This window comes from Solanum verrucosum, unplaced genomic scaffold, assembly GCF_900185275.1.
Source record: "Solanum verrucosum unplaced genomic scaffold, falcon-dt-bn FXZP01000261.1, whole genome shotgun sequence".
Taxonomy (NCBI): Eukaryota; Viridiplantae; Streptophyta; class Magnoliopsida; order Solanales; family Solanaceae; genus Solanum; species Solanum verrucosum.
Window position 1 is genome coordinate 4,740,675 of NW_026019969.1, and position 27,978 is coordinate 4,768,652.

At 34.1% G+C, this 27,978-nt stretch overlaps 4 protein-coding genes across 9 annotated transcripts; 2 read left to right on the plus strand and 2 right to left on the minus strand.

The window, feature by feature from the left end:
* Nucleotides 1–7,834: 7,834 nt before the first annotated feature.
* LOC125815930 (carboxylesterase 1-like) lies at nucleotides 7,835–9,068 on the plus strand. Its single transcript, XM_049495503.1, has one exon. It carries the CDS (start codon nucleotides 7,903–7,905, stop codon nucleotides 8,884–8,886), a length of 984 nt encoding a protein of 327 aa, XP_049351460.1. The 5' UTR covers nucleotides 7,835–7,902; the 3' UTR covers nucleotides 8,887–9,068.
* Nucleotides 9,069–13,745: 4,677 nt separating this feature from the next.
* LOC125815737 (carboxylesterase 1-like) lies at nucleotides 13,746–14,863 on the plus strand. Its single transcript, XM_049495286.1, has one exon. The coding sequence runs from the start codon at nucleotides 13,749–13,751 to the stop codon at nucleotides 14,733–14,735; it is 987 nt and encodes a 328-aa protein (XP_049351243.1). The 5' UTR covers nucleotides 13,746–13,748; the 3' UTR covers nucleotides 14,736–14,863.
* A 242-nt stretch (nucleotides 14,864–15,105) lies between these two features.
* On the minus strand, nucleotides 15,106–18,083 carry LOC125815735 (pentatricopeptide repeat-containing protein At5g03800). Of its 3 annotated transcripts, none has more exons than XM_049495282.1 (2): nucleotides 17,677–17,770; nucleotides 15,106–17,584 (listed from the first exon to the last, which is right to left on the minus strand). In XM_049495282.1, the coding sequence occupies exons 1-2, from the start codon at nucleotides 17,726–17,728 to the stop codon at nucleotides 15,270–15,272; spliced, it is 2,367 nt and encodes a 788-aa protein (XP_049351239.1). In that variant the 5' UTR covers nucleotides 17,729–17,770; the 3' UTR covers nucleotides 15,106–15,269. The 3 variants fall into 3 exon arrangements, with proteins under 3 accessions (XP_049351239.1, XP_049351238.1, XP_049351240.1); XM_049495283.1 differs by having other exon boundaries at nucleotides 15,107–17,584; nucleotides 17,737–17,824; XM_049495281.1 differs by having other exon boundaries at nucleotides 15,106–18,083.
* A 745-nt stretch (nucleotides 18,084–18,828) lies between these two features.
* LOC125815415 (probable serine/threonine-protein kinase At1g54610) lies at nucleotides 18,829–27,975 on the minus strand. 4 transcript variants are annotated; one of them, XM_049494875.1, is made up of 8 exons: nucleotides 27,782–27,975; nucleotides 26,653–27,136; nucleotides 26,256–26,540; nucleotides 25,825–26,142; nucleotides 24,889–25,116; nucleotides 22,345–22,445; nucleotides 19,974–20,088; nucleotides 18,829–19,453 (listed from the first exon to the last, which is right to left on the minus strand). In XM_049494875.1, the coding sequence occupies exons 2-8, from the start codon at nucleotides 27,052–27,054 to the stop codon at nucleotides 19,175–19,177; spliced, it is 1,728 nt and encodes a 575-aa protein (XP_049350832.1). In that variant the 5' UTR covers nucleotides 27,055–27,136; nucleotides 27,782–27,975; the 3' UTR covers nucleotides 18,829–19,174. The 4 variants fall into 4 exon arrangements, with proteins under 4 accessions (XP_049350832.1, XP_049350833.1, XP_049350834.1 ...); XM_049494876.1 differs by lacking the exon at nucleotides 27,782–27,975 and adding an exon at nucleotides 27,531–27,716; XM_049494877.1 differs by lacking the exon at nucleotides 27,782–27,975 and adding an exon at nucleotides 27,539–27,646.
* Nucleotides 27,976–27,978: the final 3 nt, after the last annotated feature.

Sequence of the window (27,978 nt, forward strand, 5' to 3'; positions counted from 1 at the left end):
ATTCTATTCCAATTGTAAGTATCCTTATCTAGTAGCTGGTTCTTATTCTTGGAGAAAATTGCAATCTTTATGCTTTACTTGAAGAGTGAAATATTCACATATATCTCTTATACCCTAAACTATTCTCACAAAAATCTTTTGTTCCCCTTGTCCTGCTTGGCCCTATTAAGCCCCCTCATGAAGATACACCAATGGGAAATGAACACCTCATAGCCAGGATAAGTGTATAGAGAATGTGGTTCTTTCACATTATGCACCAAGCTAAGAGAATCCAAAGATAAAACAGTAGAAACAGAATAAAGAAAAAAAAATGGACACACATGCAATAAGACTCTAGTTTTCTATATATATATGTTGAGACTTAACTTGCTTTGAAGTAAGCAAGGGAAAAAAAATAAAGAACCAGCTATATTCTAAATAATAGTTATGGCTAGTTTTAGCAAGGGTGGAAGTTTTAACACCTATAGTGACTACTCTGATCATGTTTGTCGCCCTGTGATCGTTGAACATAGTGTCGGGGGCTACATGGTGAGAGCTCAAAGAGTTGTTGAAGTTCGTCGTAGTTATGATATAAATGGTCTTGTAGATGAGTACAATATGCATGAAGAATGGGACGATGATAGTCCTAGGAAGGTCAATGACTTCTTCCATAAAGTTCATGATGAAGCTAGTCGACCAACTCATTCCACTCTTTTGAGCCCTCCAAAGTTGATCACTAAGAGGCCTAGTTGGAGAAGTGAAGATCATGACTCTCCCAAGTATAGAGAGCATCACGATTTTAGTGGCAGCCCTCTTCGTAATAAATTTGAAGGGTTTCACCTTCAAGATAATCGAGGATCAAGTCCGTTTAAGTACAAGAATGATGGTTATGCCCACTCCATGGATTCTCCCAAGGCTGGCCATGTCAAGGACTATGGGGTCAACAACACATGGGATTCACCACCAAGATCAAGGTTAACTCATGAGGATTGGGATAGCAGGAGAGATCATGATGATAATGGCAAGCCAAAATTCAATGGAGGTTACAAGACAACTAGTCCTCCACTTAGCCAGGCCACAAATGATATAGGCACTGCCATGAAGATCCTTGGGGTAGGTAATAAACCTTTGACTTCTCCTACTTATGCACCAAAATCACATTTTCCAGCATCTTACTCAACTCCACATATAAAAGAAAGTTACCCTGAACCAACAAAAGGAATGATGCCTCTGCTTTACCCTGTGCCTCAGAGGAAAGAAAGCTATCCTGAGGCAGCACATGGCACAAAGCCTCTATTTTCTCCTATTCATACACAGCAACCATATTCACCAACTTCAAACCCGATACCTCAAAGGAAAGAAAACTACCCTGAAACAAATCCTGGACCAAAGCCTTTGTTTTCCCCTGGTTATACACAACAATCACATTCACCAACTTCAAACCCGACACCTCAGAGGCCTGAGGCATCACATGGCACAAAGCCGCTGTTTTCCTCTGTTCATACACAACAACCATACTCACCAACTTCAAACTCGATACCTCAAAGGAAAGAAAACTACCCTGAAACAACTCATGGACCAAGGCCTCTGTTTTCCCCTGGTTATACACAACAATCACATTCACCAACACCTCAGAGGAAAGAAAGCCATCCTGAGGCAGCACACGGCACAAAGCCTCTGTTTACCCCTATTCATACACAGCAACCATATTCACCAACTTCAAACCCGATACCTCAAAGGAAAGAGAACTACCCTGAAACAACTCATGGACCAAGGCCTTTGTTTTCCCCTGGCTACACACAACAATCACATTCACCAACTTCAAACCCGATACCTCAAAGGAAGGAAAGCTACTCTGAAACAGCACACGGCACAAAGCCTCTGTTTACCCCTGTTCATACACAGCAACCATATTCACCAACTTCAAACCCGATACCTCAAAGGAAAGAAAGCTACCCTGAAACAGCACACGGTGCAAAGCCTTTGTTTTCCTCTGGTTATACACCACAATCACATTCACCAACTTCAAACCCAACACCTCAAAGGAAAGAAAGCTACCCAGAAGCAACACACGATACAAACCCTATGTTTTCCCCTGTTTCTACACAACAATCAACTGCAAATTCGACCTCTCAAAACAACGAAAGTCAGCCAAAGAAGAAAAAAGGTTGGACATCTCTGTTTTCCTCTAATGCTAAGCAACAACCACACCCTCCAACATCACACTCAACACCTGATATGAAACAAAGCTACCCTGATCATGAAACTCAAGGTTTCCACCCTTCATTTTCCCCTTCTTCTCCACAAAAGGAACGCTACAGTCCACAAATGAAAGACCATTACCCTGACCAAATCCAGCGCAATGAGTCCTTTCCATCTCCATATGAAAATACACAGGAACCGCACTATGGTGCAATCGCCCCACCAGAAGAAACCCTTGATAGCAGTGAGGCCAGGAGAAAGTATGCTAACTTAAAACCAGTGTCACCAGCTCAGATGAAGTACAAAGGAACAATTGATAGCAAGGAAGCTGTGAAAAAGTACAATGGAGCATTTGTTCCATAGAGAGAAGTGCCAAGATGTTCAGAAATTTCACATTTAGCTTGCCTTATGAAGGATGGTTTCTGCTGCAATGATAGTCAAACATATCATATCTATCTTTTCTTTCTTCTTTGTGAGTGTGGTGTTGTTTTCTTGAGTGTTTTGTGTTTGAATAAAAGCACTGAAATATGTTGTTGCTAATGTGATAATACAGTTTGCTTATGTACTTGTGATTGCATATGAATGAGAAAAGAGTTATGTTTATCATGTCAATTTCTTCATGGTTTAGACTTTAGGATATTGAGTTATTTCTTTTTTCACTTAGCTTTGTGAAGTAGTTGACGTTGGATAATTTTCTCAATCACCGCTAGCAACCATTTACAACACCACCACCAATTAGGCAATTACTATTACCGCAACAATCATCAATCTCTATTAAAAATCGCCACCACCAGTCCTCACTATATATCGCTAATCATTGTCATCATTCACCTTACTATTAGTTATCACTATCATCCACCACCAACTATCATTGTTAACCATTACGGTCAACCACCATTATCACTAGCTACTACTGTCAACCACCATTACCACTAACTACTGCCCACAACCACCATTAACCAACACCACCACTACTAACTATTATCATCATCAATAATCATGTAACTTTTTAAAGATATTTTTGTTGATATAATATGAATTTAATTCATTTGTTTATTTATTAATTTTTAATTAAAAACAAATTTTATACACTTAGAATTTAGTAATTATTTGCTATTGAGATCTTAATAGCATCTGAATTTGGATATTTATTTTTTATTTATCATCCCGTATTTATATTAGTGCCCGATCCAATTCGCACTGCTTAGAACCCAGGAAGCACTCCTGCTATGGATTCTCTACTTGGAGAAGGATTAATTTCCTTTTAATTTATGCAAGTTCTCATGCTTAGTTTCATAAATGAGGAAACTGTCCTTTCCTTTGAAATCTGAAATCTCCGTTTGTGCAATTAATAGGATTATAATTTCTTTCCAGATGGTCAATTTTGAGGAATAGCAACTTCACTATTTCCAGATGGTATGACGAAGGGTATTTGCATACCATTTCTTTCGGAAATATATTTGTCATTTTTCCCTTAAAAGAAAGAAAGCTACAAGCAACTTCTTCAAGGTCGAAGAAGACTTATAAGACATCTTAAGACTGGAATTTCTTTATTGTAAGACATTTAAAAGCCTAATTTTTGACTTTTTTGTATCGTATTTTACAGGTACACATTCGTTCACAAACAAAACAAGGTTATTCATTAATAGAAATTCATAATGTCTCTGTTTGCTTTTTGACATCAAAACTGAATTTACACGAAACACGTTTATAAAGGAAATGAAAAAAAAAATTAAGGTTAAGAATCTGTGGCAATGAAAATTTTGGCAGCTGAAAATATAGCATAAAGTTACGCTTGGGTCACACTTAACCCATCGGGTTAACTATTTTAATCCGTTTTAACCGAGTCAAATCAACATACAGATCATAATTCGATCCTTTTAATCTTTGGCAGTTCACAGAAAAATAGATTGATTTGTATGTATCAGATATCATTAAATTGAGCGAACAAATATAGTGTATGACCCAAATTGTATGTGTTGATAAATAGGTTTGTAAGTGTCAGATATAAATAAACTGAGCCAACAAATATAGTGTATGAGCCAAATTGTATGTGTTGATAACTAGGTTGAGCGAACAGTGTATTCAACAAATACAACTTCAAAATAGTAATTAGATAAATAACTACAAATGATATTACACTTCAAACTATTGTCGTTTGCAAAATTTCCTCTCCTAAATACTTCTATTATTTTAAAATAGGGGGTGTTTTTTACCTTTTGGTTTTGTTTCAAAATAAATGGTGTTTTACATTATCAAGAAAATATTGATATGTCTTCCAATCTTATCCTTCATTAAATAAAGGAAGTTTCAGAAAAAATTTAAGATGATAGAGGCACGATCATAATTGTGTGAGGTTCCATTCAATTTTTGACACTTGGATAAGTGGGTTCATTTGCACACTTTTACTTTTCACTCACCACCCCACCACTTCCCTCCCATCTGCCCACCCCTCCTCTATTTTTATTTTCTTCTTTTTCATTTTTTTTAATTCTTCAAAAAATGGAAATGTGAAAAAAAAATTGTTAACCAAAAGAAAAGTTAAAATATAAATTGATTACCAAACTTTCACAGGAGTCTCTTTCACCATATAAATTGATTATCAAACTATCCCTATTCTTTTGTATATAACCGAAGAAAAGTTAAAATATAAAGGTAACAAATCAAATATTAGAGCACACAATTATATACCAAGAAAATAAACGAGGCTGACGCCGTAAAGTGGAAATTAATTCATTTAATTTGACTATTTTTTCACTAAGTTTCTAAAAATATGTAAAAATAGCTGAATATTAACGAAAATATTAGAATTAAAAATGATTGATTTAGCTGAATTTAAATAACTTTTAGGTATACATACTTAAAATCACTTTTTTAGTGCTTAAGCTGAATTTTAAAATTAAAATAAAAGTATTGTAGCTGAAAATAAGTTATTGATGCATTTGATAATAAAAAAATGTCGACTAACAACTTATCTATCATAATAACTAAAATTTCTTTAATATTTTTAATATTAAAAATAAATTTATTATCCAACATTTTTATATCAAAGTGACTCAAATCACAAATGACAATATTAAACTAAGTGAAAACTCAAATTAGTTTTTATTTTTTTAAATAGTATGGAATAATTAATAATCCGACTAAGAAAAATATTTTAACTTTTCTTCAGTTATCCAAAAAAAATGGTTTTTATTATTTTCCACATTTTCATTTTTTGAAGAATTAAAAAAAATGAAAAAGAAGAAAATAAAAATAGAGGAGTGGTGGGCAGATGGGAGGGAAGTGGCGGGGGTGGTGAGTGAAAAGTAAAAGGGATAAACTACCTTATTAGACATACATCACTACTATATATACTAATATTATCTTTATTTTCAAACAATTACATATATTATCACTTTTAATATTTTATACCATATATTAATATATTATTTGAAGATACAATTAGATTATTAGATACCCACATACCTTAAAACTAGGATTGATTAATTAACTCTTTCACTCCAAATCAACCACTATCTCTTAATTCTCCACTCCCATATTTATCACTCAATTATATCTCCTCCTTTATGATTCAGGAATTTCATCGTACAATTTCATTCCAACAATAGCTAATCTACTCTCTTCTTCTCAAGATATCATCACCATGGCCGACAAATTCTCCAGAACCCAAATATTATTATGTATTGTTCATTTATAACTAGATCAAATCAAAGTAACTACTACAGAGAAAACTTTAATTCAGAGTGGGTCTTGATTGTTTGTCTCCGGAAGAAATGAATCTTAGTTTTGATTATGTTATGTCACAACGCAAAAGGATCAAAGGGAGTATTGTAGAGAGTTTTTGTTTGCTGGTGTTCTTCTAAGGCTTTCTTTGGTTACCGTGACATGGATTTGGTAGTACCAATATTACTTTGATATAGCCCTTGAAACATGTGTATCCAATAAGTAGTAATCTTAATTAAGATCTGAGTTGTATTTTTAGTAATGGGGTGTCTAACCATGTATATGTATCCACCATTAAATTTCGGATACATGATTTTTAACAACACGATGATATTAATGATACGACAAATACTCTACAGTCGTGATTTGTTCCTAAATTCATGTGATTCAACTACATTTCATATTTAGATACACATAATTAAATGTATATGCTTATTATGTATTCAAGATACATGTTTTTGGATATAACGTATGAAATTTAAATACACATAATTAGATGTATATGCTTCTTCTTTTTGTATATTCCATATTTAGATACACATAATTAGATGTATATGCTTACTATGTATTCGAGATACATGTTTTTGGATATAACATATGCAATTGATACTTGATACATCAAATTAGTACTAGATACATATGAAAGATACATGAAATTAATATTTTATATATATATAAATAGATACATAAAATTAATACTAGATACCTATAACAAATACATGAAATTAATGCTAGATATTTCTATGACACATATGAATGTACTTGCAGAACACTAATGTATCTAAGTGTTTAGTTCGTTGGATACATCATATATTGATATAGATATATCAAATTAATGAATTTATTATTTTAAGAGTAATAATTTGAAATTAATCAAATTGCATTACCAAGATATACATGATTTTATCTTATATTAATAATATTAATGAATTTACTATTTCAAAGAATAATAAAATGAAATTAATTATCTATGTATTTTGAAAATCCTCAATTACTCCTCTAATTAAGGAAATCAGTTCCAACCAATTAATTTAAATAAATAAATTATGTATCTCAATTTTAAAATTCGGTAGATACTGCATGTATCTCATGGATTTAGACTCATGTATTTTAAGCATAAAATATGGTACAGGAAGTAATATTTGAAACTATTGAGAATTTTAATAATTAAGACTTAAACTAGTGGGATTTATGTGGTTTGCCCAAGTAAAAGTGTGTATATGGGCCCATTTATACAAGTGTCAAAATTTGAATAGAACCTCACACAACTATTGTTATTGTGCCTCTACCATCTTAAAATTTTTCAAAATTTCACATAACTAGAAACTATATTAAAGAGATACATCTTTTCTTCAAAATATTTATTAAAAATAAATTAGTAAATATACATACCTAAATTTAAAACATCACCTATTTGAAAATTCAAAAAAAAAGTAATAGTATAAAGAAATTAACTGATTCTTTCTGTAGCACAATCAATCCGCGGCCACGACTCATGTTCGTGTCATTGTCGTTACTAAAACCTATCCAAGAACAAAAACATTTTTTAGTGACAATAAATATACACATTAACAAAGAGTGTTAAAGTATTTATCAATATTAGTTGATTGTCATTGAATCTAATGTCGCTAAAGGCTTTAAGAATATATACAAAAAAAATGCTAATTGCCACTAAAAATACATATTTAATAGTAATTATATTTAATAGCAATTAAGTTATTATCATTAATTACCAAAGATAATTTTTATGCGGTGCAATGGGAGAAAAATCTAAGGAGTGCTACATTTAAGTTGATATCGTTGACACTATTAATTACGCAGGCTACGTGGCTTTACGATGTTCACTAGTTAATTTGTGGAATCTTCTATGCAGGAAAAATTGTTTATTTTTAAAAGACTATATAAAGCTATAAAAATCTCAATATTAAACATCACTAATATTCATCCCTCCAATACTATGGTTTGTTTCTAGCTAACTTGTCCAATTTAACTGCCATGTCTGATCAAATTGCCATGTCAATTGATCCAAATGAAGATCCTTATGGAAGTTTGGGCATTATTCGTAACACTGACGGCTCTATCACACGGCCACAAACTACTCGTCCATTTTCCATCACTATTCCTGATAAAGATTCCTTCGTCTTCATGAAAGATCTTGTTATTAACCTCGCTAAAGATATGTGGGCTCGTATTGTCATCCCTCGTGAAGTACTAAACTCGGAAACTAAACTCCCTCTTGTAGTATATTTTCATGGTGGAGGATTCGTAATGGCAGCTACGGTAGACACACCAATCTTACAAAAGTTTTACGCAACACTCGCAGTTGAAATTCCAGCTATAATTGTATCGGTCGATTATCGATACGCTCCCGAAAATCGACTTCCGGCAGCATACGATGATTGTGTGGAATCGTTGTATTGGATCAAAAATACCCCTAACGAGCTGTTGAAAAAACACGCTGATTTGTCCAAATGCTTTCTATTGGGCACTAGTGCTGGTGGCAACATAGCCTATCACGTAGGACTACGTGTCGCTAAAGTTAGTGAATGCCTTAAGCCTTTAGAAATCAAAGGGTTGATTTTACATCATGCTTTTTTTGGTGGGAATGAAAGGACAAAATCAGAATTAAGATTAGCTCGCAATAAGATATTGCCCCTTAATGTGTGCGACATTATGTGGGAGCTTGGGTTGCCTATAGGTAGCGATCGAGATCATCTGTATAGTAATCCGATGGTGGAGATTCGATCAAATGAAAACTTATTTGATCAATTGAAAATACAAGGTTGGAAGATTCTGGTGATTGACTGCTATGGTGATCCTTTGATTGATCGACAAATTGAGGTTTCGAAGATGTTGAAAGAAAAAGGAGTGCAAGTTGTGGATAGTTTTAGTGAAGGAGGGTTTCATGGCTGTGAGTTTTTTGATGACATGAAATTAAAGGACATGGCACTTGTTGTGAAGGAGTTTGTAAGAGCTTAATTGAAGCACTTGTGGCAAGTGATCTTTGAATGAAATATTTGTAATGATTATGAGTACAATAAGAGCTTTAATTGGAGAAAAAGAAAAATAATTATTTAGATTTTGAGTTTTAGAGCTCCGAATAAAATGATAAGTATTGTTGATCTTTTAATAAAAGTAATAAATATTGATTAATTAGCATTGAAAAATTCAAGTTAAGAGCACAAACATAATATTTTAATATTGTGATTGTTTAGATTAACTCTTTTTTATATCAAAGAGAGATTATAAAATTATTTAAAATATAAAATAAGAAATATAACAATTAAAATACATAATTTCATAAAGAGAATGTAAATAAAAAATATGATAAAAGTAGGCCAAAAATATGAATTGAGGGATATTTTAGTCAAATAGATGAACAAGAGGTATATTTAGACTCAAATAGTTTAAGGATATTTTTTGCCATTTTCCATAAATAAAATAGTCTTGAGAAAGTGAAAAATTTCATATATGACATATATTAAATTAATATTTTCAAGTTATAGCAGTAGAATAAAACTTTCAAGTTGTAACATTAAAAATTTCAGGTTCTAATAGATTATTAAAAAAAAAGTTATTTTTAATAATTAAAAACATTTGATTTGAAAAGAATAAAAAGATTTAAAAAAATTAAAATAAAATGTTTATGAAGGAAAAAATGAAAAAAAAAAGGAAATAGGGGTGTCAATTAAATTTGAATTAATTTAAGATAATTATTAATTAGCATGAATTAAGGAATTTCAAAATAATTACGAATATTCAGTTTCCTTAATTCACTCTATTTTGTTAAAATTAATTCAAAAATCTGATTTTATCCATTTTTCTTCCACATTTCTCTCTCTTCGATTTTCTTCCAGAAATTTTGTCACTAGCGACTAATTGAAGTTTTTTTTTTTGTTTGAAAAATCCTGATTTTTTTTGTGATGGAAAACTACGTATCACTATTAATTAAATATGGCGGAAGATGGGATCCTTCAGGTTAGTATTTTTAATTGTTTACTAGTTGTATTTGGATTTCAGTGAAATGAAACTGTAAATCACATTTTGTGATTTTGTTTTTGTAAATCGTCACTATATTGAATGTGATATGTTTTTTTGTATAAAACAATACGTTTTGTTCATAATACATATTAGTTGTTGTGAAACTGTAATATCAGTGATTTTCTTGGTAAGTTACTGTTTTTTCGTAGGGGTTTAATGTCACCATATTTTTTGTTTTTGGTTATTTTTTATATTGGCAAAACAATGATTTCGTGAGAAGTTGCCGCAATATATGAAATATTTGAGTATGAATGTATAACATATAAATATTTTTATCGTTGTAGATTGGGTACGTAGATTAAAATTATAATATCGATTACTATTTTTTTTCCTGAAAAAATAAATTAAAATGTATAGTTTTGAATGAATTTGTTAGTATAAGTGTAATGAATTTGGTATGAAAGTGTATTCACTAATGTGAAAAAAAGGTTATTTAGAATTTTGAAGAATTGTATGACAGTTGTTTTAAGTTGGTATGAAAGTGTGTTAACTAGTTAGAAAAAAAAGTTATTTAGAATTTTGAATAATTGTATGAAAAGTGTTTTAAGTTGGTATGAAATTTGAAATGTTATTGTTTATATAAGCTTTGTCAATTATGTATAAACTAGATAATGTTGCCCGTGCTATGCATGGGCCCAATAATATAAATGGTATGTTTTGGGGCTAATAATGGAGTTTTTGAAGCGATTGTTTGCGTGGATAAAGGAATAAGTTTTTTTTTATCACAAACCTGTACTTTCTTTGACGCTATTCAAGGCATAATAAGACTACCCACATACAACATTTTTGAAATATTTTATGTTGTCAATTATCATGATTTATAGTATTTTTACGATAGATTCACTTCAAGAATCAGTGGAATTTTTTGTATACGTGATTCATTAATTATTCATATAGATTTCATATGCTTGGAAATAAAATTTATTCCAAATTAATATATAAGATAGTGTAAATATTTGTACAAATTTTAGATTCCAGATTTCATATACGCGATTCATTAATTATTCATACGGATTTAATATACTTGGAAATAAAATTTATTCCAGATTAATATATAAGATAGTGTAAATATAGTGTAATATATAACAAACTTTATACCAATCTTATTCAAGTTTCATTTCAACACGAACTTCAGTTTATATCACACATATTATACCAACAATAAATCAATTTCATATAATCACACAATGCATATCATTTGTATACCAATATTATATCATAATTAATACAATATCCAACCATCAAACATTAAATTCAGTGTCATACACATATTAATCAAATTTCACACACGTTTCATCCATTAATTGTACAATTTGGATACACACTGATATTTTAAAATAGTGAATTCAAATGGTATGAATCTGTATATTACTAGTATCCTAAAATTATAACAGCCAAACAGTAATTCATATGTAGATGGTATTTGATTGGAAGAAAACATATGATATTATATATCATCAAATACTTAAACACAAAAAAGTTGTCCAAAAGCAAAAAAAAAAAAACATGTAATTCTAAAAAAGTAGAAGGTGCAATCAACTATTTCAGATTTCTTGTACGTGGTCTTGGTGGTGTAGGATAATTGGTGGTATCCAGAACATGTTCTTTTGCTATGCGAGGTCCACCAAATTTGCTAGCATTGCGCAACCGTACCAGTAACTTCACTCTCACTGATCGTGCCATTCTCACTCTTTGTATATACAGTTAATAGACAATCACACTACTGTTAAAACACAATTCATACCATTTGTATACCACTATTATTTCACAAATCATACAATATCCAACAATCAACTGTTTAATCAGAATCATACATCTATTAATCAGATTTCATACACGTTTCATCCAAACAATTATTTCGAAAATAATATAAGAATAATGTGATATTTTTAGAAAAAAAAATAGTAGTTTTAATAATGTGAAAATAAATTGAATATAATATTTACCCTAACGATTTTTTTGTCTTTTTTAGGTGTTGGGACTTCTGATTCCTTCTTTTTTTTGAATCTTCTTGTAGATGGTTTTGACAACTGAGCAACTTCAACATTCATTGGTTTTGTCTTTTTTTCTTTTTTGATTCAGTAACAAAATCAGAATCAGAATAAAAAAAGGTTTCAACATTTTTCCCCTTCCTCTTCTTCCCCTTTTGACTTATCAAACTAACCCTTTTATTTTAGTAGTTTTTTTCTGTTTTTGATCTTTCAATAGAGATGAACCACCCCTAGCCGGAGTTTCAACAATGTTTGGCGGCGGTTTTTGAGTCAAAATGTTGAAAGATGGAGCATGAACTTCATCCGTAGAAGTTCCTTCGACTAATCGAGGGATCGTTCGAGGAGTTACAACCGTTTTCTTCGACATGATTTTGTTGAAAAAACTAAATTGAATGGAGGATTGTGAAGTTGGTGTAGTTTGGTGGTGAGAAAGATGTGAAAGATGAAGGTAAAAGTGGGCTAGTGTGTTAATGGCGTGTAGAATTTGATGAGCGTGGGGGAAGGAGGGAGGGATTGACGTATGGGCAGTTTGGAGGGGGTGGGATTGACGTATGGGAGGTGGTAACGGTAAAGAAGGAAACGTGTTGTAGGTGAATTCCTATATCTATGTAACTGATAATTTCAGATTTAAAAAAGGAACAAAAATCAATTTAATTACATATTACTAATTAATAATAAAAAACCATAAATAGATTAATCATTTATTAAATAAATGAAAATTGATTTTTAAATAAAATTAACTTTAAATGATATGTCATAACTCGTAAATAAACTGTTATAAGTAAGAATTTTTTAAAAGTATGTCTAAAACCCGCAAAATTGACTCTTAAATGTGTATAGGGCGTGATTTTTCCATAATTAAAAGGTGTTCACAATCATTATCGATTAGAAATCAAGTTATTCATTCAATTAATAATTTGGTGTGCATTAAGTTGCTTTGTGCAATTTATTAATTAATAGTAAATGCTAACTTTAGACAAATTTCAAATGATCCCCTAGTGCACATAAATTAAACTTTAGATAGATATGCTAAAAATCAAGTATATGTTGATGTAAAATCATTTTAATTTGGTAATTCTTTTTTTCCTTTTTACATTTCTTGATGATGGTTCAATGTAAATACAGATATTTCAAAACAAAACAAAAAATATAGAGAGAGAAGGAAATGTCAAGGCAGTGATTCTTGGAAAATAGAATAAAAGTAGAAAAAAATTGAAATCAAAAGGTCGATTTCTCTATTAGTAATTTTACACTGAGAATATGTTTGGTACGAAGAAAAATATTTGTCATGAAAACTATTTTCTTACAAATAAAAAAAAAGACTTATTTTATGATGTTTGATAAATATATAAAAAAATATTATCACGAGAACATTTATATATGAGGTAGGTACAATGCATTCTATTATTGGGTCAATTGTATATATTTCTTCTGTACACACATATAGTTGTCTAGAAAGGAAAGGATCTGAAATTTTGAATTGTCATTTTCTTTGACATATCATAACTCATAAACTTTCTGGTCGAAATTAGGAAACTGTCCTTTTCTTTTAAAGTTGAAATCTCCATTAATCGTGCAATAGGATAAGAATTTGGAGTTATCTTCTTTATTTCTATAATGGTCAATGTTAAATTATATTTAAAATCGTAAAATGATTTTTGAATATTTTTTTAAAAGGAAAAATAAGAGAAAATGTAAAAAAAATAAAACACAAAATGGTTTAAGTAGTCTGTATAAAACTATACAATAAAAACCTCTAGGTAAACATCTCCCCTACTGTTCCCCATATTGTTCAATTTAATTATTGGCATGTCTAACCAAACTGCTTCAATTGATCCAAATGTCGATCCTTATGGATACTTGGGCATCATTCCCAACACTGATGGCTCTATCACACGTTCCCAAATTCCACCTCGTCCATTTTCCACCACTATTCCTGATCATGATTCCTCCGTCTTTATACAAGATCTCGTCATTAACCCCGTTAAAGACACATGGGCTCGTATTATCATCCCTCGTGAAGTACTAAACTCAGAAAATAAACTCCCTCTTGTAGTATATTTTCATGGTGGAGGATTTGTAATGGCAATTACTATAGACACACCAATTTTACAAAAATTTTGTGCAACACTTGCGGTTGAAATTCCAGCGATAATTGTATCGGTTGATTATCGATACGCCCCCGAAAATCGACTCCCAGCAGCGTATGATGATTGTGTGGAATCGTTGTATTGGATCAAAAATACCCCTAACGAGTTGTTGAAAAAACATGCTGATTTTTCAAAGTGTTTTCTATTGGGCACTAGTTCTGGTGGCAACATAGCGTACCACGTAGGACTACGTGTAGCTGGAGTTAGTGAATACCTTAAGCCTTTAGAAATCAAAGGATTGATTTTATATCATAGTCTTTTTGGTGGAAATGAAAGGACAAAATCGGAATTAAGATTAGCTCACGATAAGATGTTGCCCCTTAATGTGAGTGATATTATGTGGGAGCTAGGGTTACCTATTGGTAGCAATCGCGATCATCCGTATTGTAATTCGATGGTGGAGATTCAATCAAATGAAAATTTGTTTGATCAAGTGAAAATACAAGGTTGGAAGATTCTGATAATTGACTGCGATGGTGATCCTTTGATCGATCGACAAATTGAGTTTTCAAAGATGTTGAAGGCAAAAGGTGTGCAAGTTGTGGATTGTTTTAGTGAAGGAGGGTTTCATGGTTGTGAGTATTTTGATGGCATGAGGTTGAAGGTATTGACCCTTGTTGTAAAGGAGTTTATGAGAGGTAATTAAAGCACTTGTGGCAAGTGATCTTTAATTTGATGAAATATTTGTAACAATTATGAAAATAGGAGTCCACTCTCAGAGCTATACTCTGAGAAAAAAGAAGCATTGTTTAGATTTCACCTCTACAGTTTCAAATAAGTTGTGAAGTATCGTCATTAGGGGAAAATATACATCTCAACTGTACGACTTAGAGCAGATATACCCCTTGTTAAAAAAGTGAAGCAAATATATCCGAGTCGTTGTACTTGTACATAAATTTCCAGCACCTCATGGTAATATAATCAATGAATTATCTTAGTTACCAAAAAACAGCATTCAAAAGCAAGAATATAATGAAAATCAGAGGAAGATACAAAGTCTTATGCTTTTCTCAAACTTTATAGACCAGAGAAAAGTATTTTTGTTAAACTGATTGATCAAAAGTTCTTTACATGGTGTAAATACATTCAAATTGTTGTATATCTAACAACAGGTTTAAAAATATTAGCAACCAAAACTTGAAATCAACAATGTAAGCTACAGCTAAAAATATCTCTTTTCTCAGCACCAATTATCCCCGCACGAGCATTTACCATTTACAAAATGATGAAAACCTGAAGCGTCTCTTACGTGTATATCTCTCTTGGTGACAACAGAAACATATTTGAAGAATGTATGGCAGTCACCACAGAGAAGCACATTCTTCATAACGCGAACAGGTTTTCCAGGTCTCGTCATAAGAAGCCCAAAGGTTACAGATAGTTTTGCACTGTGGTAGAACAAGAAGTCTTTCTTCTGATGCTCCTCCACTTCATGGAGCACAAGACTTGTATCAGGTACATATCCAGCTTTCAGACACTCCAAAATAAGTATTTGTAAGCCACTGTATATGTCTTTTGACTGTGAATGCAATTTATCTCTAGCAAAGAAGGAGTGAACCTTGTCGCCTAATATGATCCAACTGCGTCCTGGTATTTTTCGGATACCCTTCTCCCTCATTTCTGCCCTAACAAGTTCCGAACACTGCCATCTTCCAGATGCTGAGTAAAGATTTGACTTTAGTATAAAAGTAGAAGGATCTTGTGGGACAATGGAAAGTATATTCTTCATGGCCCTTTTTCCAATGATAGCATTCACATGTAACCTACAACCATCAAGCAAAGCATGCCAAACAGAAGCCTTTGGTTCAAATGGCATTGCACTAATTATCTTTTCTGCTTCTTCGAGCAGACCCCAATAGCCTAAGACACCTACAAAACCTGCATAATGCTCTGAGGTGGGGTTTACGTTATATGAGGATTGCATAGAGGAAAAGAACTTTTGGCAACAATCAACTAAATTTGTGGAAGTGTGTCTATAAGCTGATATCACAAGGACACAAGTGATAGAATCTGGGTCTACTCCTAACCTCTCCATCTTCGCCCATGTATCCAATGCCCCATCCCCCTGCCTATGAAGGACATAGCAAGTCAATAAACCATTCCATGAAACTAAATCATGTGTAGGCATAGCCTCAAAGGTCTTAACTGCACTTTGCATTTCACCACACTTAGTGTACATGCTGATCATGGCATTCCCAACACCGGTATCAGACATTAAACCATGTTTCCAGGCATAGCAATGGATTTGTTCCCCTAACTTCAGAATCCCTAATGTTCCACAAACACCAAGAATAGTGGCCAATCCAACTTCATCAACAACTAGCGATTTTTCTGAATGTCTTACCAAGAACAGAGAAATAGCTTCTTCTGGTTGTCCATTTCTAGCATATGCACATATCATTGATGTCAATGCAATTGAATTATCATGGTCAAGTGGCAGATCATGAAATATCTTTTCAGCATCATCCATTCTCCCACACCGCGTGCACATATCAACCAATGACGTCTCAATATGATCATTTAATTTTAAACCACACTTGAGGATAAACGCATGAATCTGTTCGCTTATCTTCCTCTCCATCATTGAACCACAAGCATTAAGAACACTGGTCAATGCAAAATCAGTCAACTCCATTCCTCCCTCCAACATTCTACAAAACAATGCCAGTGCCTTGAACCCTTCATGATTTTGACTAAATCCAGCCAAAAGAGCATTATAAGAAACAGAATTTCTCTCAGGCATGCTGTTAAAAATCTCCATCGCCAAATCAACGTGTCCAAATTCCATATATGCTACAATCATTTCAGTCCAACTAAAGACATCCTTCACAGGCATCCTCTCAAACACATCCACTACATTCTTCAAGGTTCCACACTTAGTGTAAAATCCTATAAGTGCATTATTCACACTCAAATTACCATGTAATCCATTTTTAAGAGCATACCTGTGAAGCTCTTGGCCTTCTCTTACTGCCAAACAGCGAGAAGATGCAGCCAAAAGTGTCGAAAGAGTAAAATGATCAGCTATCAAGCATTCATTTCTCCGCAACTCACGATACATTTCAAATGCTCTATCATACATGGACTGTTCAACCATACAAGCAATCACAGTGTTCCACGAAACAATGTCCCTTTGCGACATAGCATTAAACAAGAGAACAACAAACTCCAACAAACCACACTTACTATACAACCCCATAAGTGCATTGACAACATAAATATAACTCGAATAACCCAATCTTATAACAAGACCATGTACTTGACAACCCAACTCAAGATTCAATGAACGAATACAAGCAGTCAAAATAGCAACATATGTAAATTCATTTGGTTCAATACCTAAATCTCTCATTTCAAGAAACAGCTCAAAGGCTTCTCTTTCACGATTCGACTTGGCAAAAGCTGATATAATTGCAGTGTATGACACAACATCAGGGCTCGTAAGCGAATCAAAAACTCTCTCAGCAAGATTCAAGCAACCCAATTTGATATAAGCTGCAATTAAAGCATTTTTCAAATAAACATCCTCTTCTTCAAACTTGACAAGTGAAGAATGAATTATCTTGGTGAGCACAACATCACCACACCTAACAGAAATCCGAAGCAAATTGGCATAATCAATACAATTGGTGTCAGCATCTACTGACACATTAGAGTCCTTAAATTGCTGAGGGGTCAAAAGGGGTTGCACAAGATGAGATTTTGAAGGGTTCTGAAGGAACAAAGAGGGTTTATGTTTACATTTGGTTTTTTTGGTAGTTGTTAGGCTTGAAGTGCAGGTGAAAAGTGAATGAAGGTTAAAGGGTCGAGGAGGGAGAAGGGATAAAGGGATAGCGTTGTTGGGGCTGTAAAAAACGGCAGCCATGAAAGAAGAAAGGCGCCAAGCATAGTCAAGTGTTTATTCCTCTCTGCTTTCTTGGGGGTTTATGGCTATCCAGAAATTGGGTGTCCATTTTTCCAGAAGGGTTTATCTATAGTTTACTCAAAATCTTCAAGTTTTCAGCCCTGTGGACTTAACTGCCAGATAATTTTGTGAAGGGTCATGGAAGTCTTGGAATTTCTACTTTGCCCCCTAAAAGTTGAGTATTTGAACTTATGACCCTTATATATTTATGCACATTTGGATTGTCTGTTTCAACTTGCATAGGTACAGGTGTCGGATCAATAGTCGAGTCAAGGTGGGTGGTAGCAGTGGATTCAAGAAGTCCTAAACAAGTTGAACTCGAATATATAAATGCTCACTTATCATATTCTTCTTTTATAAAGTAAATTTCAGAAATATGATTTTGAAGTTGTATTTCAAAAACATGATTTACAAATAATAATCAACAACGCATTTCAAAGTGCTTCTCAAATGTGATCCAAGTTAACACTGTCTTTTTGCTTCTCAAATGTGATCTAAGTTAACATTGTTTTGTAGATCATCAGTTAATTCAATTAAACAAGAACACATAAATAACTATACATTTGGTATGTTTTTTTGTTATCTCACAAAAGTGAAAATTTCCAGCCAAAATTTCTGAGACAATGATTTCTATGACGAAAATAACGTTACATCTATGTGTTATATTTACCTATCTCATGCGCAAACAGGCATGGATAATAGAATCAATCTCCCCATTTCATGCTGTGAGAACTGTATAATAGGAGTGACCCTTTTTCAACCATCAATGAACAAGCAGAATTTTACAAAATGTCAATGAGTAGGATAAAGGAGATGCAATTACACCGGTCAAATATAAATGTAAAATTTTCTACCAACTGGAGAAGTCGAACATACCATCACAAAGAATTAACTCTGGTAGTACTAATATACATGTAACTGGGGAGCTTCTCGCCACCACAACAAATTGAGAAGTCAAAAACCAGAAGGACCCTTCTATATTTGGAAAATGAAAAGGAAAACAATGCTTCGCTCTGGAGTCTGGGCATACTATAAACCCTTCTCTGGAAGGTGCATTAATAACAAAATGCTTCAAAGTGTTGCCATGGCCAGCCCCCCACTTTCATGTTATTTCCAGAATAGGCCATAGAAACACTCATCTGAAGCTCTCGCTCTGCTGCTACCCAAAACAATGTTGCTTCTCATCTTTTCTTTGACAAATACTTTTTGGCATCACCTGCAGTATGCTTCTTCCGCCTTCCACCAGCTGAAGCAGGCTCTACTAAAGGGCCTGACCAATTCTGGACAGGTTCTTTTGAATATGTGAATGAGGTCGAACTGAATGGCACATCAGGAGGGACAAGGGATGGATCAATGTGATGTGAAGCACCCAAGGGAACGCCTAGTCCTCCGTCCTGGTGTGGTGGGGGGAACTTCTCACTCTTGCTCTTTGCATTTGCATGAGTGATTAGGCGCCGCCTCTGCAAAGTATACAGATAGGAACCAGTTGAAAAAATCAAACAGAGCAACTGATAAAACTAATGCAGTAGTCATAATGTAATAGAGAGCATAACGTTGTGTGAAGGACTATACACCACTGAAACTTGGCCCCAAAAATTATACTCAGATGAAATAAAAAAGCATATACGGCATATGCCATTGAAAAAATGTCAAACCTGAAACTTGCTAAAGTACAAAGCAGAAAAGGAATCAAGACTTCTAATAAGTCTCCAAGGAAGCATAACAGAGAGAACTTATGTGACTGCTCTTGATCTACTTTAAGACTAGCTACTCATATCTCCCACCTTTTACATTCTAATTTCTGTTTAATTGACAGTTGATGAAAAACTTTGTTGAAACTTGAACTTTCTTGGTGACACTAAAGAACAAGACGAGTGATGATGAAATAATGTGTGGCATAGTAAATCAAAAAAATAAAAATAAGAAGCTTCAACTATAACAGAACCATAACAAAGAAGGAGACATGTCACAAGGGCATACGTCAATATTAGCTTGATTTTCTGCATTGGCATCTGGAGCAGGGCCAGCACGGGTCCGTTCACGATGGCGTACTCTCTTAGCACCATCTCCCGGAGCTTTATTAGCAGCTCTTAGCCTGCATGATGAGATGGAATGAACAGCTTGTCACCATTTCACAAGCATCAGATGGAACCCAGAAGTGAATATTTTATATTGTTATTTCTAATTAGGAATGGAAAAAATGAAAATACAAAATATCAATGGCATCTATAGTTACATTGTTGAATAACTGTAAAACCAATGAGAGAAGAATGAGATTTTCAAAAGATCAATTGCATTCAAACATAGTAAACTAACAATGTAAAGCATTGACAAGTTGACAAGCAAGTCCAGTACTCTACAAATATCTTTTTTCACAAGACACGAATATCTGACTTTATATTTCTAAACTGCCAATGACATATTGTTGCCAGAGAAAGTAAAGAGCGCACAAGACCTCCATACTTACTTAAATTACTAGGATCAGTAACACTCTTCTCTCTTCTAGTTTGCTAACACAGATGGCATTTCCCCTAATTTTAAAGTTGCACTCACCTTCCCCCATTGGAAACTGTTACATAATTAGTTATTTTTAGTTGAGCAAGAAGGAGAATGAGGGCACTGATTATCTTTTCTTTACCCTCCTGATTGCTTCACACTGTAGTGACTATATATATGTTTTACATGAATGTATGACCAAGACTGTTAAAGAACTCTTACAATACTGGACTGTAAAGAAGACGTTAGGGATTTGGATTGCAATCGTTGCCTGTATTTTGTGGATCTTTGTAGAGAGAGAGATATCAAAGGTGTTTTGAAGAAAAAGCTGAGATTACGCATTATTAAAATACAAGTGCTAGTATCTAGTAGCCATGTGATTTCATCTCAAAAAAGTACAAGAAGTGGATATCTTAACAGGCTGCCTAATTTAACTATAGGCACAGTTAAGAACTACGTCTCTATACCTCTTTTGCACATTACTATCATTATCTTAGTGATGGTTTTGCTATTTAACTAGGCTATAACTTATCAAAAATGGAGTATTATAACTTGTAGAAATAGATGATTCCAAATCTTCTATGACATTTTATGTTGCAATACATGCATGAATACAAATCATCTATTGCATTTTATGTTACATTAAAATATAACACATAATCATGACATTTGTCACCAGTAATCCAAGTCATTCATAACTCATTTTTCTGTAGGTAATTAATCTCCTTGGATCATATTATGGTGAATCTTATCTCTCTTTTTTCAATTGTTTCATGAGTTTCATCTTTTTGATTGGTAATTAACCCAAAGTTTCTCTTTCCGTCCCCCCATATTTGGATGTTAGTTCATGGACACTTGAGCATAACTTAAATGACATAAAACAGAACTTGAGTGGAATGATAGATACAGAGGGACAAACACCCAGCGGAAGCTTTTCCCTTACTCTCCTATGGTGCCTCAACAACTTGAAACCCTTGTACTTGAGTTCTCTATTCTTCTATTTGTTTCTTCTTCTTTTTTCAAAGTTGAGCAGAGATAAGGGGAAAGGAATTTCTTGTAACAAAACAACCTCATGAAGGACCCAATGTTTTTTTTTTTTTTTGAGAATGACCCAATGTTATGTGCATATTAATGTAAAATGTAGTCTAAAAGAGGATGCAAGACCAGCATAAAGACCCGAGAACACTTGTAGATTCTACATTAAAGAAAAACAATAGCTAAAATTTTAGTACTAAATTTGCATACTCAAATTCTAAATCATGATAGGTTCTGCAGTAAAGTCATTATAATATTTCACTTCTAAATATTTTCTTTTCGAGAACTCAAAATTGTTGAATATCAAATTCTTGCATTTCTAACGTGTTGTTTGATCGAGATACTGCAAACTCAACTTTTGAGTTTCTGGAAGAAGGTTTTGTTTATTAAAGAAAATGTTTATTTGAGAAGTTCTGCAAGTAAGTATTTCTTCTTTTTTTATAAAGGTTTTCAAACTCAGTTTTTCAAATATTTCAAAAACACAGATCTGAAGACTAGTTTGAGTTTTGAAGATTTGAAGAACTGAGGTACACAATCTTCAAAAAGGGAAGTCCTTTATATTTGAAAACATAAAGAGTTACAAAAACTCAAAGCTGCGTTCAAACAACTAATTATTGCAAATTTGAAACAAACGCCACCAGATTCTTTCAAGAATTATCATTAATCAAGTAAACATGCTGCTACCGGTTTGTTCAAGGTGAACTGTTGGTCAGAAGAAGTAAGTAGGAAATCAAACATGATAGAAGGAATAAAAAACAGTAAAAAGTGAGGAATCAACCAGATGCCTGGTTCACACTACACAATAGTAAAAAGTGCTGACCGTCTAGCTTCATCATCCCGCCGTTTGGCATCCATTTCTTTGGTCGGAGGATACTTTGGAAGACTAGAGGGATCACAAGCATATGGCTCTGTATTGAAAAACTGCAGAACTTGAACTTTATTAACCATAGAAGAAGGCAACAGCATAAGAATACAAGTGAAACACGTTACTTAAAATGATATGTTCAGGTTAAGAAAAGACACGGTATATCACAATAGCTCATGCTATACAAGAACACCAGAAAAAAGAATGAGGCAGTGCTGCACCGAGAAAGCATGACAGTAGGAAAAGTAGTTAAATAGCTCATAACTATTATTTCAGTTCTTCCTTCAAGCTAAACTATTTTATTTATTTTTTTGATGACAAGGGAAACCCGCAGCCGCTACCCTTTGGGTGCGCACAGGGTAAAATCCCCGCTCCTATGCAATAGCTCACAAACCACATAGGAAAGGTAACCCGCACTAAGGCAAGCCCGGTGCGACGAGCTCGACCCAGAAGGCAGCCCCTTGCTTTCGCTGGCAAGGGGTTTCGAACTTGAGACCTCCAACATGGAAGTCCCAATCCCAAACCACTAGGTCACCCCAAAGGGTCTTCAAGGAAACTGAAATAACAAATATTTTTTGCTTTATCCGTGAACATTAAGGATTATCAAACACAGTTCAATTGTACTCCTTCATCCAAATTTGTTTGGCTCTTTTTGCATATTAAGGGTTGATTTGATCAATTTGAAGCTAAGAGCCCATTTGGATCAATTAAATGGAAAGAACTGATGTTCAGTTGAAAGAGCGGGAGAAAAGAAGAAGATGTAGAGCACGGAATGTAGTTTCACTAGCATTAATGTGGGTGGTGTGGAGAGAAAAATATGGGAGCTTTTGAAGGGGTAGAGTCAAGTTTTTCTCAGTTAAGAAGTAGCCTCCGATCTTTTATTTTCTTTTGGTGCACCCATACAGTTCCCAATTGTATAGAAGATTGGATACAGTTTGTAGAGAATCATTTCTTTTTGTAGATTCTTTACCTTTTGGTATATAACCTTTGTATACAGCCAAGTTTTGGGCCATGTTTATGAATGAAATTACATTTATTTGATCAAAAAAAAAATCTATTTTTCGGAAAAGGGTCAAATTTTCCACTATACAGATTGAATTGAGCAAGTTGATTTATGTTAGATATTTGGGTCTAATATTACCCATCTTATTAAAACTAGGTTCCATTTTTGCCCTTGAACCCTAACGAAGCTCCAACCCTGATGGCAATTTTAAACCTCAACTAAGTTCCAGCCTGAGGTTTAAAGAAGCTTGGCATTTTTTACTAACTATTCCAAAACACCTCAAATCTCCAAAACAAATTAGTGTGTATTTTGATACAAGTGCTTTTAGCATCAAAAGCTTGGCCAGACAGGCTACTAACTTGATGACAACAATTATCTTTTAACACTAAATCTAGATATTCAGAAACTAAATGAGCAGTAGTATAAATTATAATCTACCTCATATCTCAAGGTTAGAATACATTGTAAAATGTCAGTGGTTCACTAAGCTATGGATCTTTGCAGGCAAAGAGTGAAAACATTTTTGGATAAAGGGAGTATTGATGATTGTTCTTTTCTTTCAATAGTCAATAGTCTGCATAAGCGAAGTGGTAATTACTCACAGCAGACATTTATTCCCGTAATTTACTTTCACCAGCGAACCTGAACTCCAAAACAAGTGACAAAAATAAGCCAACAGCAGATTAATCACCTAAAAAGTTCCAAACGACTGATCACTTGCTAAAAGTTTTCACCAGAGAATAACTTAAAACTTCACAAGTAGCAAATAAATCTGCCAAGGGCTGTACTAACAGTACCGAACGACTACAGAACTGAGAGTAGTCTTATTACCAAACCAAAATTATATGGCAAGAATTTTGTAATAACAAATGTGAGGCTATGCACCCAAGGGTGTGGCCTAGTAGTCAATGAAGTGGTTGAGAACCCTGAGGTCTCAGGTTCAAAACTAAGCCGAGACAAAAAACACAAGGTGATTCTTCCCATCTGTCCTAACCTTGGTGGATAGAGTTACCTAGTACTTGTTGCTGGTGGGAGGTGTCAGGTATCTCGTGGAATTAGTCGAGGTGCGCGAAAGCTAGCCCCGACACCACGGTCATCAAAAAAAAAGTGAGGCTATTGGCAATTTCTCATTTACACCAATAATTTCAAGCTACAGAGCTTCCTAACATAAAAAGCACAGTGATAGAACCCAAACCCATCTAAACTAGTTTATATCTCACAGAAAGTATAACTTTGGTACAGCCATACCAGGTAAAACTTATGGAAATTTCTTCTACCACTAGAGAAATCATAGCAAGTACCTCTATTTTAGTATCTATCACGTGATTAGGCTCTTAAACTTACTAATCTCTGCAGCAAAAGGAGTTAATGACCCCAAGATATTATAATTTTAAAAAAAAAACTAAAAAAATTTTGTCTTCAAAAGATAGTTGGCAGTGAAAGGAGAACAAGACTACTAATTAGAATAAGACAATTTGGAAACAGAAACTACTCACTTCACTTCGTAGTGCATCAGTTGCCGTCTTGCGTTCTGCGGGATCAATTGCAAGTAATGTATCAATCAGGGGAAGTGAAGACTGAGGAAAATCTTTAAAAGTCTCCCTAATGCATCGTCTGTAGGGTTCTCGAGGCTTGAAAAGTGTTGCATTTGGCAACTTGGACTTCTTCCAGTACTCTTCTGATGGCGAGCCACACAGTTTATATATCTTATGCAATTGTTCTACCTTAGTGACAGAAAAAATTATCATTAATAACTCATGCAGGAAAATAAAAACAGTCCTGTGTATTAACACATTCCATACAAGCTTAAAGTCAATTAGTATACGAAATTCTATAGTTTGTGGCCTTGAAGTATCAAAATAAATGCTAATTAAACGATCTACCAGCTATAGTATTCCTGATTCCAAAAAAATACAAGAGACAGTCTAAACCTACCGACAAGAAACAGAATCAATTTAAAGTTTAACACATACTGTCCACGGTTTTCTTTCAATTTTAGAGACGTAGTATGCAAACATCACCCTTATAAATGTTGTTAGGTTGTTATCCAATAAGAGCTAGTAAAAACCATTGTTCCTCACAGAATTGATTACTTTTATTCAACTTCCAAAATTGGCAATACTGGTAGAAATGATATGCACTCAGCCTAATCATTCTTGGGTCGGAACTCGGATACTCTTATCATTGAGACCATCATTCCAAAGATAGTACCAATTATAGAGAGTTGGTTTTTGAAACTGACAATTATTGAGAGTTCACTTTCCCTGAGCAAATAGATTATCCTAGTCGACTCTGATGAATTTCGCATGTTGATACAATGGGCCTTGTAAATAGCAATAAGTCGCTAAGGTTCTATTACAAGAAACCCTTGCAAACTACAGCAATTTATAACATATTACTACAGAAAATCTATAACAACCTACGGGGATTACCTCAGTCCGACCAGGCATAATAGGTTTTCCAGCCAATAACTCAGCTAAGATGCAACCTGCACTCCATAAATCAATACCTACACCATAATCAGTAGCACCTAGAAGCAGCTCTGGTGGTCTATACCAGAGAGTAACCACTCGACTAGTCATTTGATGCTTATGACGAGGATCAAAAATAGTAGCCAGTCCAAAATCAGCAATTCTGAGAATGCCAGAATTGTCAAGAAGAAGATTTGACCCCTTAATATCGCGATGAAGCACATGACGATTGTGACAATGCTCAAGGCCAGACAATAGCTGATGCATGTAGCATTTAACCTGCAATAAAAGAACAATAATCAGCAAACTCTAATTCTACAACTGAGATGGATATTATCTAACTCACATCCCTCATTCTTCAAAACAGAACTACTACCACTCAGCATCCTAACCTGTGCTTCCGTAAACTTGATATCTGGACTTGCAGCAAGTCCAGCTAAATCATGATCCATGTACTCAAAGACCAGGTATAAACTACATGACATTCGTGAGGTAACCAAGCCTTCCAATTTGATGACATTGGGATGATCTAGTTGTCGCAAAATGATAATTTCTCTAGCCATGAATCTCACACTCTCAGGTTCTAGATTGTCAAAACGCACTTTCTTTAGAGCAACAATTTTACCAGTAACAGTATCTCTCGCTTTGTAGACATTACTGTATGTCCCTTGGCCAATCTATTAAGAAAAACAGAGGCAGATTGTTAACCATCAAAAGCAGAAGTCTAATTCAGGACTCAGGAGAACTTGAAATGTTTCAAGGAAAACAAAAAGAAATCTTAAAAGCTACCTTATCAATTTTCTCAAAAGTGTCAGCGCGTCGTGGGAGCCAACCATCAATTGCTTCCCCAACATGAGCAGAGAGCCAGGAAGGCCATCCAGCAGCGACCTGTTCCCCATGTTTATGCTTAGGTGGATTACTTAATCTTGGATCAGGCTTCGACCTTCTCTTTTCTTTCCTAGATTTTCCGTCATGCTCCGCCTTGTCATCCTTCTTAGTTTCGTCACCTTCATCGGGTTCCACAACTTCAGTCTCAACAGTTACATTTTCAGCCCCCTTGACCTCTAAAGTTTCAGTGGATTCAGCACTAATGTTCCGACTCTTCTTCTCATAATGCACACCTTCCCGTTTCTCCTCCCTGCCGTTGTGTACTAAGCCTGATGAAACTTCCCGACCCAAAACACACCCCATCTTTCAGGTCTACACTTCATAACTCAACATTCTCATCGATTAACCAACCAATTTCCACAAATCAACTCAGAATCTACAACACCTACAATAGCAATATGATAGTCCATAATTATATTGGCCAAGCAAGAAAAAAGAGTAAATCATTAAATAGGCTAGAGAAAAGGAAAAAAAACAGTAAATCATTAAATTGGCAATAGCTGAGTTCCCTACTTAGCATCAAATCTTAAGGACCCATGACAGAGCCCCCCAACCTTGCCCGCCCCATAAACAAGAAGAATCCAAAGAAACAATTACTCCAACACTGGGCAAAGTTTGGTATTTTTTTGATAGGGGTGGTCAATTAGACAGATTTACCACAGATTCAAACACAGTCAACAAACAATCTTAAAAAAAAAAAAACAGAACGTAACACCTTCTTCTCAGAAACTAACACGCATCAACCATCAATAAAAACTCCAAAACAAAACAGAAACAACCTTTTTACTTGCTCGCACTTGTCACCCAGTTTCAGATTCACAGTCAAACCCAAATCAATCTTTTCATCTGACCCAAAATAAAACCCACCAAGACCCACACTGTAGCAACAAAAATACACCTACAAAACGATAAAAACCCTAATACCCAAATTAACAAAACTACAACACACGTCCACAAACATGAAAATGACAGTCTTTATGCTAGTAAAAGTCCAAGAAAAGCAACAAAAAAAGGGGTAAGTGGAAATTACTTGCTGGGTTGATCGAATCTGAGCCAAAAAGAGGAAAGAAGAGAGAGAGAGAGAGAGTTTATGTGGTGTCTGTAGTCTTCAACGTTTCTTTGCTGTAAGACAAGAAAAGAGTATAATCATAAAAGAATGAATCGGACAACCAATCTCTCAGTATATACAAATATATATAAATATAGATATAGAGAGATACAAAGGGG

Coding starts and splice junctions, on each gene's coding strand:
- LOC125815735 (XM_049495281.1), bottom strand. CDS start 17,954: ATGGCTGCCGTTTTTTACAGCCCCAACAACGCTATCCCTTTATCCCTT.
- LOC125815737 (XM_049495286.1), top strand. CDS start 13,749: ATGTCTAACCAAACTGCTTCAATTGATCCAAATGTCGATCCTTATGGA.
- LOC125815415 (XM_049494875.1), bottom strand. CDS start 27,054: ATGGGGTGTGTTTTGGGTCGGGAAGTTTCATCAGGCTTAGTACACAAC. Junction 25,117..25,824: donor TTATGCCTGGTCGGACTGAG/GTAATCCCCGTA, acceptor TCTGTCACTAAG/GTAGAACAATTGCATAAGAT. Junction 20,089..22,344: donor CGGGATGATGAAGCTAGACG/GTCAGCACTTTT, acceptor CTCATCATGCAG/GCTAAGAGCTGCTAATAAAG.
- LOC125815930 (XM_049495503.1), top strand. CDS start 7,903: ATGTCTGATCAAATTGCCATGTCAATTGATCCAAATGAAGATCCTTAT.